Source organism: Oncorhynchus gorbuscha, linkage group LG16 (assembly GCF_021184085.1).
Source record: "Oncorhynchus gorbuscha isolate QuinsamMale2020 ecotype Even-year linkage group LG16, OgorEven_v1.0, whole genome shotgun sequence".
Taxonomy (NCBI): Eukaryota; Metazoa; Chordata; class Actinopteri; order Salmoniformes; family Salmonidae; genus Oncorhynchus; species Oncorhynchus gorbuscha.
In genome coordinates, this window is record NC_060188.1 from 38621082 (window position 1) to 38635390 (window position 14309).

General features: G+C 43.9%; 1 protein-coding gene across 1 annotated transcript in view; it reads left to right on the forward strand.

Annotated features, from left to right (window-relative positions):
* Positions 1–3980: 3980 nt before the first annotated feature.
* The window catches only part of ppp2r2bb (protein phosphatase 2, regulatory subunit B, beta b), a 60537-nt gene continuing 50208 nt past the window's right edge, over positions 3981–14309 (forward strand). The window contains exon 1 of the mRNA XM_046306577.1: positions 3981–4559. Within this exon, the coding sequence (XP_046162533.1) occupies positions 4490–4559 (70 nt within the window). The 5' untranslated portion in view covers positions 3981–4489. The remainder of the gene's footprint in view (positions 4560–14309) is intronic.

Consider the following 14309-nt stretch of genomic DNA (forward strand, 5'->3'; position numbering starts at 1 on the left):
TCACACCCTGACCAAACCAAAATAGAGACATATAATGTTCTCTACGGTCAGGGCGTGACACACAGAACTGTGTTTCACAGCGATATCAAACCAATGCCATGTTATTGTATGTTATATGTGATTCTGTAGCTGTTATTGTTCGTGGTTTTATGGATCCCAGCCCAGGACTAAAATAAGTGAGAGGACTAGGTTTAAAATAAGAGAGAGAGACAGAGAGAGAGAGAGAGAGAGAGAGAGAGAGAGAGAGAGAGAGGAGAGGAGAGGAGAGGAGAGGAGAGGAGAGGGAGAGGAGAGAGAGAGAGAGAGAGAGAGAGAGAGAGAGAGAGAGAGAGAGAGAGAGAGAGAGAGAGAGAGAGAGAGAGAGAGAGAGAGAGAGAAGATAAAGGTCAGGCTGAGGGAGAGCAGATTAAAAGCAGCCTGTAGGAGGATAATCTAATAGTCCTTCTTAAAACATGATGACTACTGCATCTCTCTCTCTCTCTCTTTCTCTCTCTCAGTCCATCTCATTCTGGCTGTTTCTCACTAAATCCATTTTCCATCCTGTGAGTGTGTGACCTATATTTTTGTTCACCGTGCATTTCTCTCTCCTCCACCCTCTTTCACCCTCTCCTTCCTGTCTTCTATTTTACTCTACCTTGCAGCTCCAAACCCCCTGCCTAAAATAGACGAGTTGGCACCCTTCCAAAGAGCAGTTTGTGGAGCATATCGAGGTGTCTGAGTCGACAGGGGCTTGACAGAACTTATTTTCAAAATAATTCCCCTCTCGTAGCTAATTCAGACAATGTTACTGCTATAAGAACATTCTCCATAAGGCAACATGTAAAACCTCACTACCTGAGGAGAAAACATCACCAATCAAACCCACAAAATCATGCCCTCATGATTACCCTTTTCATTTTTCTTCTTCAAAATAGGTCTTTGCCTGCAACTTTCTATACTTAACAGTCGTGTTCCCCGGGAATTCAAGAGGGCAGTTTTGACAGTTCTGCAGTCGGTGAGGTCTTGTTGCAACACATTGGTTATTTCATTTGGAGCTGGCAGGGTGCTTTCCATCACAGGACTTGCAGGTTCTCCAGCTCCAGGCGAACGTGTCCCTCTGCACCTCTTCACCGTGGCAGCTAGCCAGATCGGCGTATGGCTCAATCCTATTTGCTATGAATTCAATTAGGCCACCCAGAGTCTACCACTTTGTGCTCTGCATTTGTAATCACGGATGTGTGTTGTTTAAGAAGAGGAGCTCTCCTTTCTTTTCTCGTCTGCTCCATTAGTGCTTGTATATGGCTAGTCTGGATCGCGAGTCTCGCTGTATTTTATGTAGTGATCTCTCTACTCTCCATGCTTTGTGTCCCTCTATAGGGACTGTGAGGTCATTAAGACCTGCGTGACGTTTTCTGTTCCCATAGATGCAGAGGGCTCCAGTGTGTAAGGGCAGGATGGATGGCTAGTAACCATAGCACTGCACAACTCAGCCCGTGGAGCTGAGGCGCTAGCTACCTCTCCTGGGTGAACAGAGCACACTGACCGAGGTGGCGGCGCTGGGCTTGATGTGGTTGGAGGAGGGTTATGGGGTGACGGAGTGAGAGAGGGGGGATGGGAGAGAAGGAACACAGCACATCAGGGGAGTATTCCCCCATAAGCCACTGCAGCAGCAGCCAGGCGCCAGGTGGGCACAGGGGGCAGGTTGAACGTCAGAGCCGATTTGGAGGCAAACCCTGGCCATGCTCTCCATGGAGGACAGCCCTGCGTGTTCCAATCAGGCTCCTTCCCCAGGTCATGCAATTACCACGGCATCCACAAGAGCGATTGTGTGTTATAATTAGGTAATTATTGTCTGTGTGTTTTTCGATGAGTGGCGCTGTGGTTCTCACAGCTTAGAAGCAGGTGTCCTATTATGAGAGGAGGGATGCTAATACAAGTGTTGTGCTGGAATACTCTGCAATATGCACTCCCAATGACCGATGTAATGATTATTCGGAAATCACACTTATGTGTGTGTGCACAGTGCGCGCAAACACGAACACGCTCACAACAGCTCAGCCGCGAAGTGGTAGGCCAGAGAATGCCTCAGAACGGGACCGCCGATTGCTGAAGCGCGTAGCATGTAAACATTGCCTGTATCGGTTGCAACACTCACTGCCGAGTTCCAAACTGCATCTGGAAGCAAGGTCATTACAATAACTGCTTGTCAGGAGCTTCATGAAATGGGTTTCCATGGCCGAGCAGCCGCACACAAGCCTAAGATCACCATACGCAATGCTAAGCGTCGGCTGGAGTGGTGTAAAGCTCGCCGCCATTGGACTCTGGAGCAGTGGAAACGCGTTCTCTGGAGAGATGAATCAGGCTTCACCGCCTGGCAGTCCGACAGATGAATCAGGGTTTGGCGGATCCAGGAGAACACTACCTGCCCCAATGCATAGTGTCAACTGTAAAGTTTGGTGGAGGAGGAATAATGGTGTGGAGCTGTTTTAGTTCCAGGGAAGGGAAATCTTAACGCTACAGCTTACAATGACATTCTAGACAATTCTTTGCTTCCAACTTTGTGGCAACAGTTTGGGGAAGGCCCTTTCCTGTTCCAGCATGGCATTGCCCCCGTGCACAAGCGAGGTCATTGGTCATGTAATGTATGTTTCTCTTAACCATCACCACTATAATACAGAGGCTTTGGATTGGAAATGGGTTTGGTCGGTGGTATATTTTACAGTGAACAGGCCAGTAGAGAGAGGTTTCAGTCAACAGACTGCTGCTGTGGTTGTGTGTCCTGGACGCAGAAGCTTTAATTAAAGCAGTCAGATTATTGATCTCAGTCTTGGCTTCCTCAAGGCTATTTCCACCCCCTACAGTATCATTGCAGAATAAAATGGTCTTTCTGCAAGCCCCTTAGAACCCCTTGTGTGTGTGTGTGTGTGTGTGTGTGTGTGTGTGTGTGTGTGTGTGTGTGTGTGTGTGTGTGTGTGTGTGTGTGTGTGTGTGTGTGTGTGTGTGTGTGTGTGTGTGTGTGTGTGTGTGTGTGTGTGTGTGTGTGTGTGTGTGTGTGTGTGTGTGTGTGTGTGTGTGTGTGTGTGCCTGTCTGCATACAGAATAATAATACATCTAAGCCCTCCTCCTTCCCAAGGACAGCAATGAGCTCTGCCTGTTAATGTCATCCATCAGAAGGCCTCTCTAATGCAGTCTCCCAGTCTCCCAGTAATAGAGCACATCCCAGTGTGGTGATTCTGGAGAAAATCAATGCCTTTTTAATTCCCTCTTCCTGTTGCTTATACCCCTCAGCGCCCAAATAGAATTATCATAACAGTTTGTTCAAACCCCATGACGGCAAAGACAGATTCTATACCATTTAGAGTGAATGTGAACCCAGATTATTCAGGGTTTGGTGAGGACTATCTCCTTATTAAAAGGATTAGGGGTTGAGGGGAATGGTTTGTCATGGTACGGAGAACCATGACAACGGAGACAATTGGATTGGGGAATATTCAACTGGTCATAAATGGGGTGGATGGAACTTATTTTCATGGCATGCATCAGTGACCTTCGTCATTTGGGGATGTAGATAATGGCTGTGATTTATCCAGACCTAGCTGAAGGGCAGTGGGCTGTTAAAACATGATCCTACAGCACAGATTATTTAACATGTAGGGGCAGGATGGGTAGGGGGGAGGTCTCTGACAGCCACAGCCACCAACACCACCATGCCCAACCACAACTAGGGGAAATTACAGTGTGGGCACAGGGACACAAGCAGGCAGGCACACACATACTTTTTAGGGTAAATGATCAGAAACGATTTGAAGGGCATCGATATATTGTATGTTTGTTGATCAACAAAAATCAAATATGTGACCACCGTATCCCCCTAATATGAGGGCGCTTCCCTGCGCTCTGCCCCAGCATGTGCGAACACATCACTTGTGATGCTGACGCAGGTCGACAGAGGCAAGCTGTCGGGGCGGAGCCAGTAACGCAATGCGCGAATGGGCAGTGGCAACAGCAGGCTGGCAGTGAAGCACCCGGTGAGGTTTGGCGGCAGAGCGACACGTCGAGGCGAAACGGGGTGATCCAAGAGGAAACGGACGCTGCGATGCAAGCAGACTGGAGCAAAATAAGAACCAGCGCACACACCCTGCTCTGATTTCTGGACTGTTGTATTGCGCCTCTGACAATGGAGACGTAATGCGCAGCTATTTTCTTGCTGTCAGTTTTATAGTTCGTTTTCTGCCACTTTAATCTGAGCCTATTATTGGCAGACAACCGACGATTCAACGGTCGTCTCGAAAGGGACAGGCTTTTTCCTCCTATGATATTGTTTCGAACGGTTATTTATTCGTTCAGGAGCAAACGTTGAGGTTTCTGCCTTTTTTCCACATTCTTATTTCTGGAAAGGGTCTAATCATGACGAAAAGCGCGCAGCTTGCGCCGATCCTGTGCTGAAGCGATGTTTCAGGACCATGGATACTTGTTTCTCTGTTTCTGGTTTACAAAATAAGTGTCACAAATGGATGAAGAAATCGACACCCGCAAAATAAACAACAGCTTCCTCCGGGACCACAACTATGCAACTGAAGGTATTGTAATGAAAGGAGGCAGGGAGTGTAGCTCGAATCTTCCACCTTCTACCTTCTGACCAGTAGCTCAGTGTGCCATCAACTGTTCTACAAAAGCATGCTCTATGGTACCTCATATATAGACCTAAGTACGTAACTTTAGCTCCTATTGACGATAGTATATTATCCCTGGGGGAGTTTTTTAAGAGCCACGGCACGGTACGGTTTTGGAAACATAGGCCTTTTGGAAACGTAGGCCTAAATCGTTCATATAAGCGATACATAATTTAATAAAAAACAAAGGTTAAATTACTACATGTTTATAGGGTTGGGGTTCCCATAAGACCATATTTCCATGTTACAGAGCTTATTTATGGCAAACACATAGGAAGGAGGTGTACCTGTGGTAATTATTTATCTGCGTCCCCGAACACCTGTCTTCAAACTGAAAACGGACGCCACTAACATGTTGTCACATAAAAGAAATACTGTCAGCTCCAACTGTGTTAAAATCGGTTAAAACAGTATACATTTAGCGTTTGTGAAATCATTTTGATGTGATTTGAAAGTCGGGGGATTTATGTTTCTCGAACCGTACTGCAATTGAGATTCAATTCACGTTTAGATGGAGTTTTTTGGCTGTGTTGGCTGCCAGAGCCAATTCGCCTCGAAACAGAACATGTAAGGTCCTTGGGGGGGTTCTCCCGCTCTGCTGACGATTATTTTCATGCAGGAGTAATAAAGGCCTAGTGCACTAATTTGGTAAACAATTTTTTAAAATGTATATAAATAATTGTATTTATTTATTGTGATCATCAGCACGACTACTTCCCGCGGCAATGCTGAGTTGTCATAGCTATGAGTCTCTACAGTCTCTTGCTCAGAAAAAAAGTGTTAAGCTATGTAGAATTAATGGATGTCTGGCATTAGCCTATAGCGTTGCATTATATATTGAGAAGGTCAGATATTGGAGAATACACAATGCAGTCACGGATGTCTGTGTATTCCGAATGAATCACTGAAGCTACGCACATCCCGATGCTTGAGAAGCGGGTCAGAGGAGCCTCGGTGGGAGAATCTAAATCCCATTCTCCTCGTGTCCTCTATCCTCTCTCTCCTCGCCTCCTTCTCAAAACCCATTGGATGAGAAAGCCAGAGGACCCTCCCCTTTGACCTTCTCCAATGTGTTTAGGGAAGGAAGCGAGGAGAGAGAATACGAGGAGGACGCAATTGAGATTATCCCGGGGAGTTCACACAGGGAAATAGGTTTATCCCTCTGGCCAAGTACACTGAACAAAACTATAAACGCAACATGTAAAGTGTTGGTCCCATGTTTCATGAGCTGAAATAAGAAATCCCAGAAATGTTCAATATGCACAGAAAACCTTTTTCTTTCAAATTTTAGTGTACAAATGTGTTTACATCCCTGTTAGTGAGAATTTCTCCTTTGCCAAGATAATCCATCCACCTGACAGGTGTGACATATCAAGAAGCTACTTAAACAGCATGATCATTATACACAGGGGGAGTATTTCTGTCTGTAATAAAGTCATTTTGTGGGGAAAAACCCATTCTGATTGGCTGTGCCTGGCTCTCCAGTGGGTGGGCCTATGCTGCACCCCTGCCCAGTCGTGTGAATTCTTTAGATTAGGGCCTAATGAATTTATTTCAATTGACTGATTTCCTGATTTTTTTATTTTTTTTTAACCTTTATTTAACTAGGCAAGTCAGTTAAGAACAAATTCTTATTTTCAATGACGGCCTAGGAACAGTGGGTTAACTGCCTTGTTCAGGGGCAGAACGACAGATACAGCATTATGTTGACCATTTCGTATCAACCACATGAGTAGCCTAAATATTTATTGATAACAACGCAGTAATTCATTTAGAGAGACATTATTGGCTCCTAATTTTCATTTTTAATTGGCTAATCGTAATTGTTTCAAATAAAAAAAGGTCATTCAAAATTCAATATCCTATAAGTTGGTTGTAAATGTAAAGGACACGCACTCTTATAGACAATTCATCCTGCTTTCCCTATGGCTGGTTATGCTGTATCGTTTAGGGTCTGTGCTGTAGCCTATAGCAGTGGAATAAAGCATTGGGGTTGCTGGTGTCAGAGTAGTGCAGGTAATCAGATTGTTTGCTTTTTCAGAATTAAAGTTGAGTTCTCTATGCAATACTGAAATATGCAATATAGCAACACTAAGCAAAGGCACAAACAGGATTCTACTCTTTTCCATGTTGATTTCCGTCTTGCATATGACTTTGATTCATTGATTCTGGTCTATATCAAGAGTTAGGCAACAGTAAGCAGCGCAATCATGTTGAGCCCAGCCCAGCCCCCTCTGTTATCTAAAGCTAAATAAACTCACTGTCAACTGCATTTATTTTCAGCCAACTTAACATGTGTAAATATTTGTATGTACATAAGATTCAACAACTGAGACATAAACTGAACAAGTTCCACAGACATGTGACTAACATAAATTGAATAATGTGTCCCCGAACAAAGAGGGGGTGGGGGGGGGGTACAAATCAGAAGTAACAGTCTGGTGTGGCCATCAGCTGCATTAAGTTCTGCAGTACATCTCCTCCTCATGGACTGCACCAGATGTGCCAGTTCTTGCTGTGAGATGTTACCCCACTCTTCCACCAAGGCACCTGCAAGTTCCCAGACATTTCTGGGGGGAATGGCCCTAGCCCTCACCCTCCGATCCAACAGGTCCCAGACATGCTCAATGGGATTGAGATCCGTGCTCTTCGCTGGCCATGGCAGAACATTGACGTTCCTGTCTTGCAGGAAATCACGCACAGAACGAGCAGTATGGCTGGTGGCATTGTCATGCTGGAGGGTTATGTCAGGATGAGCCTCCAGGAAGGGTACCACATGAGGGAGGAGGATGTTTTCCCTGTAACGCACAGCGTTGAGATTGCCTGCAATGACAACAAGCTCAGTCCGATGATGTTGTGACACACCGCCCCAGATCAAGACGGACCCTCCACCTCCAAATCGATCCCGGTCCAGAGTACAGGACTCGGTGTAACGCTCATTCCTTTGAAGATAGATGTGAATCCGACCATCATCCCTGGTGAGACAAAACCCTGACTCGTCAGTGAAGAGCACTTTTTGACAGTCCTGTCTGGTCCAGCGACGGTGGGTTTTTGCCCACATTGCAATTTATTGCCCTGCCCACATCTGCAGTCCTCATTCCTCCGTTCAGCATGCCTAAGGCACGTTCATGCAGATGAACAGGGACCCTGGGCATCTTTCTTTTGGTGTTTTTCAAAGTTCGTAGAAAGACCTCTTTAGTGTCCTAAGTTTTCATAACAGTGACCTTAATTGCCTACCGTCTGTAATCTGTTAGTGTATTAACGACCGTTCCTCAGGTGCGTGTTCATTAATTGTTTATGGGAAACAGTGTTTAAACCCTTTATAATGAAGATCTGCGAAGTGATTTGGATTTTTACGAATTATTTTTTAAAGACAGGGTCCTGAAAAAGGGGATGTTTCTTTTTTTGCTGAGTTTATGCGTGGATGGATCAGGGGCTGGGCAGTGAGAGGAGAGAGAGAGAGCTGAAATAACCATATAGGATTAAGCTGAACCACCAGATAGGCAGATGACACTGGCGTCAGACAAATGCAACACATAAGACAAGCTTAACTCAACATTTTCTCTCCCATTCTCTCATGTGAAAGCCAGGCAGGACCAACACATTTTCTCTCTCTTTAATCTGCTTCACCTCTAAGCGGCCAGACTACTGCTCTTTCCAGGAGGGCTTAACCAGTGCCATTCTTTATACTGAAAGTGTTGTTGCATTGTCTCAGAGGGAAGCGTACCCTGCTCGTTTCACTATATGGGTAACCGTAAGATCTATACTGTAGGGTTCTGCAGTCTTCCCAGTGCTGCATGTCCTGGAGGGAACGGAAGGCTTTCACAGAAACGTACATGTTACAGGCTCTGAGGAGTACAGCTCACTCGTTTCTCCTCGATGTATGAAGGTACTGAGGTGAAGACAGGAGCCTCGGGTGAAAGTTAGCAGCTGGAGTAAAATAATATATATTTTTATTCAGGTTCATCTGAATTCTTAAAAAAATAAAATATCAGTCAAGAAATGCTAGATATTCATTTTCAATAATGGGTTTCACCCAATATGTTGTTCATATTCATATTAGCTTACCCTGCTTCACATGAATCTATTCTCAATTGATTTGCAATTCCTAAAAAAAATGTGTAAAGTCAATTGACAAATGGTGAAGTGATTTTCCTCATATTATTGTCTCTTAATACTCCTCACAATCTAATTGGGAATAATGAGTAAATCATACAATTTCTGAGGCAAAACAATGTAGACAAATTACGTTCTCCCCTCCCCCACATTTCCTCCATAAAAGCATATTACTACTATCGCCGTTTCTAGCACCTTCTCAAGGGCATGAGGGCTGGAGGGGGGCTGATGGCTGCCAATAACCCCCCTCCTCCATCACTAAGAACCCAGGTTAAGCCTGTTTCCGAGTGAATGACCCTGCCTCACCCACTGACCTACAAACTACCAAACCCTTGCCCCCCAACCCCCTCCACCTACTCACCAGGAGCTTAGCACCCCCCCCTCGCCCCCAATCCACACCCCTGTGTGCTTTCTCCCCAAGGACCACAGAGTGTAAATAATTCAGGTACCGTCCTCTCTCATCCATCAGAAGAATATTTACAACCCCCCCCCTCCATCCTCCCAGTCTGCTGTCTGTGGCTGTGTCCTTTTATAAGGTCGGCCTGCATTTGTATGGGAGGGAAAGGAGAGGATCTCAAGGCCACCAGACTGCTGTCTCCATCTTACCATTACTACTAAAACACATGGCATTCATAACCTCTTTACCTCTATAAAGACTGCTCATGTCATCTCAGTCTATGATGAAGTAGATGACATGAAATAGGTGTATGGGGTCAATTTCACGCCTTAAGTATTGTTTTCAAAAATCAAAAAATTCGTAAACATGAAAAATAATGTTCTAAATGTAAAAGTTCTATTTTTGAGGAGAAGTGAAATAATGGATGTTGAGATAAAAAATAAACAAATTGCAAGCAAATAATTTTAAAGCAAGAGCAAATTATTTGAAAACTAATGCAAAATTAGTTTTCAGTTCACATTTTCCAACAACCAACTGTTAAATCTATTTCCCCTATGCTCTTCTTGCCCGGCAGTTCACAGGCAGCTGATGAGGAGAGGACGGCTCATAATAATGGCTGGAATGGAGTGAATGGAATGATATTAAAAATATGGAAACTATGTGTTTGATACCATTCCATTAATTCCATTCCAGATGGTGTAAATTCCATTCCAGGTCTCTTTTCCATCACTAAGTGGTGTACATACGTGTCCCTGGCCTAAATACAATGATGTAGCTAGCTAGCTAACTGGAGACATTCGTCATGGGTCTAAAATCACAATGGCCTATTCGGACGTGACATCACTTGGTTTAGTAAAAACATACGGGCAAACCTTTCACTAGGGCTGGCAGTGGCTAGCGACAGGCGTGCAGAGTCTGGCGATTCATTCTATTTGGCTAGCTAGTCAAACAACTAAGCAAGCCAACTAATCTAACATACTTAAAAACTGTACGTGTCAATAATTATTGGATAGCCACTGATGTGTATACATTGGCTATTATAATTTGTATCACCATGACGTTGCGAGACGTGTTTGTCACATGCGTGTTCCATTAGAAGCATATCTATATAATACCTTTCATGACAAACCATTTAACTAGATAGGTAAACATATTAATTAATAGATAGGAATTTAAATAGAAAACTGGACTATTTTGGCATTAGTTTTCAAATCATTTGTTACTGCTTTAAAATTCAAGTTTTGCTCTCGATTTAAAATGATTTGCTTGCAAGTTGTTTTGTTTTGCTTATTGATATCATTTTTATTTTATTTTTACATTCATTGTTTCACTCTTTAAAAAAATCATTATTCACTATTTTTCACGTTTTAAGATTTATTTGGATTTTAAATTCAATACTTAAGGTTTGAAATTTACCCCATGTAGATGACTGTCATCTACTCTGTCTGTTTTGTCTGGGAGGTTGTCCAGAGTTATGGGAGATGTGGATAGCTGCAGACAAATGTGCATTTTTAAGAGAAAAGCTTTGAATCACAACAGCAATGCTATTCATCCCCAGATGTTTCAGATGTACTGTTTTCCTTAGAAACAGTACTGTTTCCTTAGATGTACTGTTTCCTTAGAATATAATTGACTTGGACTTTTTTAGTTTTTTTTTTTTAAGTGCACTGTCCAAGTTAGAGCAGGGAATATGTCGATAGGAATCAGGAAGAACTCATAGAAATGGCCAGGGGGTAAGCTGTTCTCCTCATGATGGTCCGATGCTACTTGTTTGACATTCAGATTAATAATTGATGACTCAATACATTATTAAAATGTATTTTAATGCATGTTGTGTTTACCTCTGCCTGTTACTACTGTTAACATCCTCCACTAGAAGAAAAGACTAAACGTAAACTGTGCACTTTAACCTATTTTATGATACCGTGAGAGACGCATTGTGTATCTTCCTTTCACCATTTTAGTCCCCAATCCCCTCACTTCTGCTTTGCTCTTTGGGGTCTAGGCTGGGTTACTGTAAAGCACTTTGTGACAACTGCTGATGTAGAAAAAAAAGGCATTATAAAATCTAGAAAAGAGGAAAACCCTCTCATTGTGTTATTTTGATTGATGACATGAGAGTGAGACCAGAGCAGTAATTAGACCAGGGCGTTAGAGCAGAGCTAACATAACGTCCATGGACCTCTATCTATGTTGTCTCTCGGAGAGGGAACACTACAGTACCACTGGGATCTCTTTTCCGTCAGCAAACCTTTGGGAGAGAGGATCTTCCTTCTGTGAGATGGGGCTTGAATTTGATGGCGTGGATTAGTCCTAAATGAATGCACACACTGGGTGATGTGTGAGTGAGGCGGTGTCACGCGGTGATTGTGCCCTCTCTAATCAGATCTCAGCCTCTTAGAGGGCTCATCCTCTCCCCTCCCAATCGGCTCCCTCCCTGCACACTGACAGGGACAGAGATTTACAGACCTCCCAATTCTCACAAAATGGATACGGGTGGGAGGTGGAAGAGGGAGGGAGACGGGCTACTGTTACAGGGACAAGAATGTACAGTGCATTTGGAAAGAATTCAAAAACCTTTTTTCTCATCAATCTACACCCAATACCCCTTAATGACAAAGTGAAAACATGCTTTTAGACATTTTTGCAAATCTATTAAAAATAAAACACAGAAATACGTTATTTACATAAGTATTCAGACCTTTGCTATGAGACTCGAAATTAAGCTCAGGTGCCTCCTGCTTCCATTGATCATCCTTGAGATGTTTCTACAACTTGATTGGAGGCCACCTGTGGTAAATTCAATTGATTGGACATGATTTAGACACACTGGTCTATATAAGGTCCCACAGTTGACCGTGCATGTCAGAAAAAAAACAGAGACACGATTCTGTTGAGGCAAAGATCTGGGGAAGTGTTCCAAAAAATGTCTGCAGCATTGAAGGTCTCCAAGAACACAGTGGCCTCCATCATTCATAAATGGAAGAAGTTTGGAACCACCAAGACTCTTCCAAGAGCTGACTGCCCGGCTAAACTGAGAAATCGGGGGAGAAGGGCCCTGGTCAGGGAGGTGGCAAAAAACCTGATGGTCACTCTGACAGAGCTCCAGAACCTTCCAGAAGGACATCTCTGCAGCACTCCACCAATCAGGTATTTATGGTAGAATGGCCAGACAGAAGCCACTCCTCAGTAAAAGGCACACGACAGCCCGCTTGGAGATTGCCAAAAGGCACCTAAAGGACTCTCAGTCCATGAGAAACAAGATTCTCTGGTCTGATGAAACGAAGATTGAACTCTTTGGCCTGAATGCCAAGCGTCACGTCTTAAGGTATCCTGGCACCATCCCTATGGTGAAGCATAGTGGTGGCAACATCATGCTGTGGGGATGTTTTTCAGCGGCAGGGACTGGGAGACAAGTCCGGATCGAGGGAAAGATGAATGGAGTAAAGTAAAGAGAGATCCTTGATGAAAACCTGCTCCAGAGCACTCAGGACCTCAGACTGGGGCAAAGATTCACCTTTCCACACGGGACAACAACCATAAGCACACAGCCAAGACAATGCAGGAGTAGCTTCAGGACAAGTCTCTGAATGTCCTTGTGGCCCAGCCAGAGCCTGGACCCGATCGAACATCTCTGGAGAGACCTGAAAATAGCTGTGCAACAGTAGATGACATGAAATAGGTGTAATGGGGTAAATTTCATGCCTTAAGTATTGAACCAGACTGAGCTTGAGAGGATCTGCAGAGAAGAATGGGAAAAACTCCCCAAATACAGGTGTGCCAAGCTTGTAACGTCCTACCCAAGATGACTTGAGGCTGTAATCACTGCCAAAGGTGCTTTAACAAAGTAATGATTTAAAGGGTCTGAATACTTATGTAAATGTGATATTTCAGTTTTGTTTTTTTAATACATTTCTTAACCTGTTTTTGCTTTGTCATTGTGGGGTATTGTGTGTAGATTGATGAAGGTAAAAAATAAAAAAAATACAAATTTAAATACATTTTAGAATAAGGCTGTAACATAAAATAATGTGGAAAAGGTGAAGGGGTCTGAAGACTTTCCGAATGCACTGCAGCTGTGAGCATATTGCTGGCCTTTCGGAAATGGCATAATGGTAAAAAGGCTAACGACGCTGGAAACCTTTATCACAGCCCCATCAATCACCACCTGAAACCAACCCGGTGACTCTTATTAATGTATATAATGCCGTGAATTAGTTTGACATTATGATACAGGTTGATCGCGTTACTAAGCCAAATAAAGTCTCCGGTCAAACATGTCTTACTCAGTTAGGACAAGGCCACGCAAAAGGTACGCCAGACTAAGGATAAAGCACTAACTGAAATAGCCCTTCACACACAACTTGTCATGTTTTGTCTTATATTGTCTTGTCATTTTGCTTTTCCTTCTGTTCGTTTTCCCCCTGCTGGTCTTTTTAGGTTCGTTCCCCTTTTTCTCTCTCCCTTCCTCTCTCTCTTCTCTCTATCGTTCCGTTCCTGCTCCCAGCTGTTCCTATTCCCCTAATCAATCATTTAGTCTTCCCACACCTGTTCCCTATCTTTTCCCCTGATTAGAGTCCCTATTTCTCCCCTTGTTTTCCGTTTCTGCCCTGTCGGATCCTTGTATATTGTTCACCGTGCTGTGTCTTTGTATCGCCCTGTCGTGTCGTGTTTCCCTCAGATGCTGCGTGGTGAGCAGGTGTCTGAGTCTGCTACGGTCAAGTGCCTTCCCGAGGCAACCTGCAGTTTATTATCGAGTCTCCAGTCAGTTCTCGTGATTACGAGTGAAATTGTTTTTATGCTTTATTTACCGCTCCGATTTGTCTAGGAGTATTGCTATTTCCTTAAACTGGATTAAAGACTCTGTTTTCGCCAAGTCGCTTTTGGGTCCTCATTCACCTGCATAACACAACTACTCCGGTTGAGAGGGCTCTGTTTATGCCAACGGATCCTTTAAACTACCCTCGGGAGGTACATTATCTCCCCGAGTGGACGCTTCACATGCAATGTAGATGCACCAAAACCGGGAAAAGGAGAACGTTCCCAAAGTCAATCAATCCTAGAGTCCCTTCATATAATCTGACTTTGGTTTACTTTCTTTGGGGGTGCGCCGTTTATGATGAGCAAATACATCTGGGTTTCAG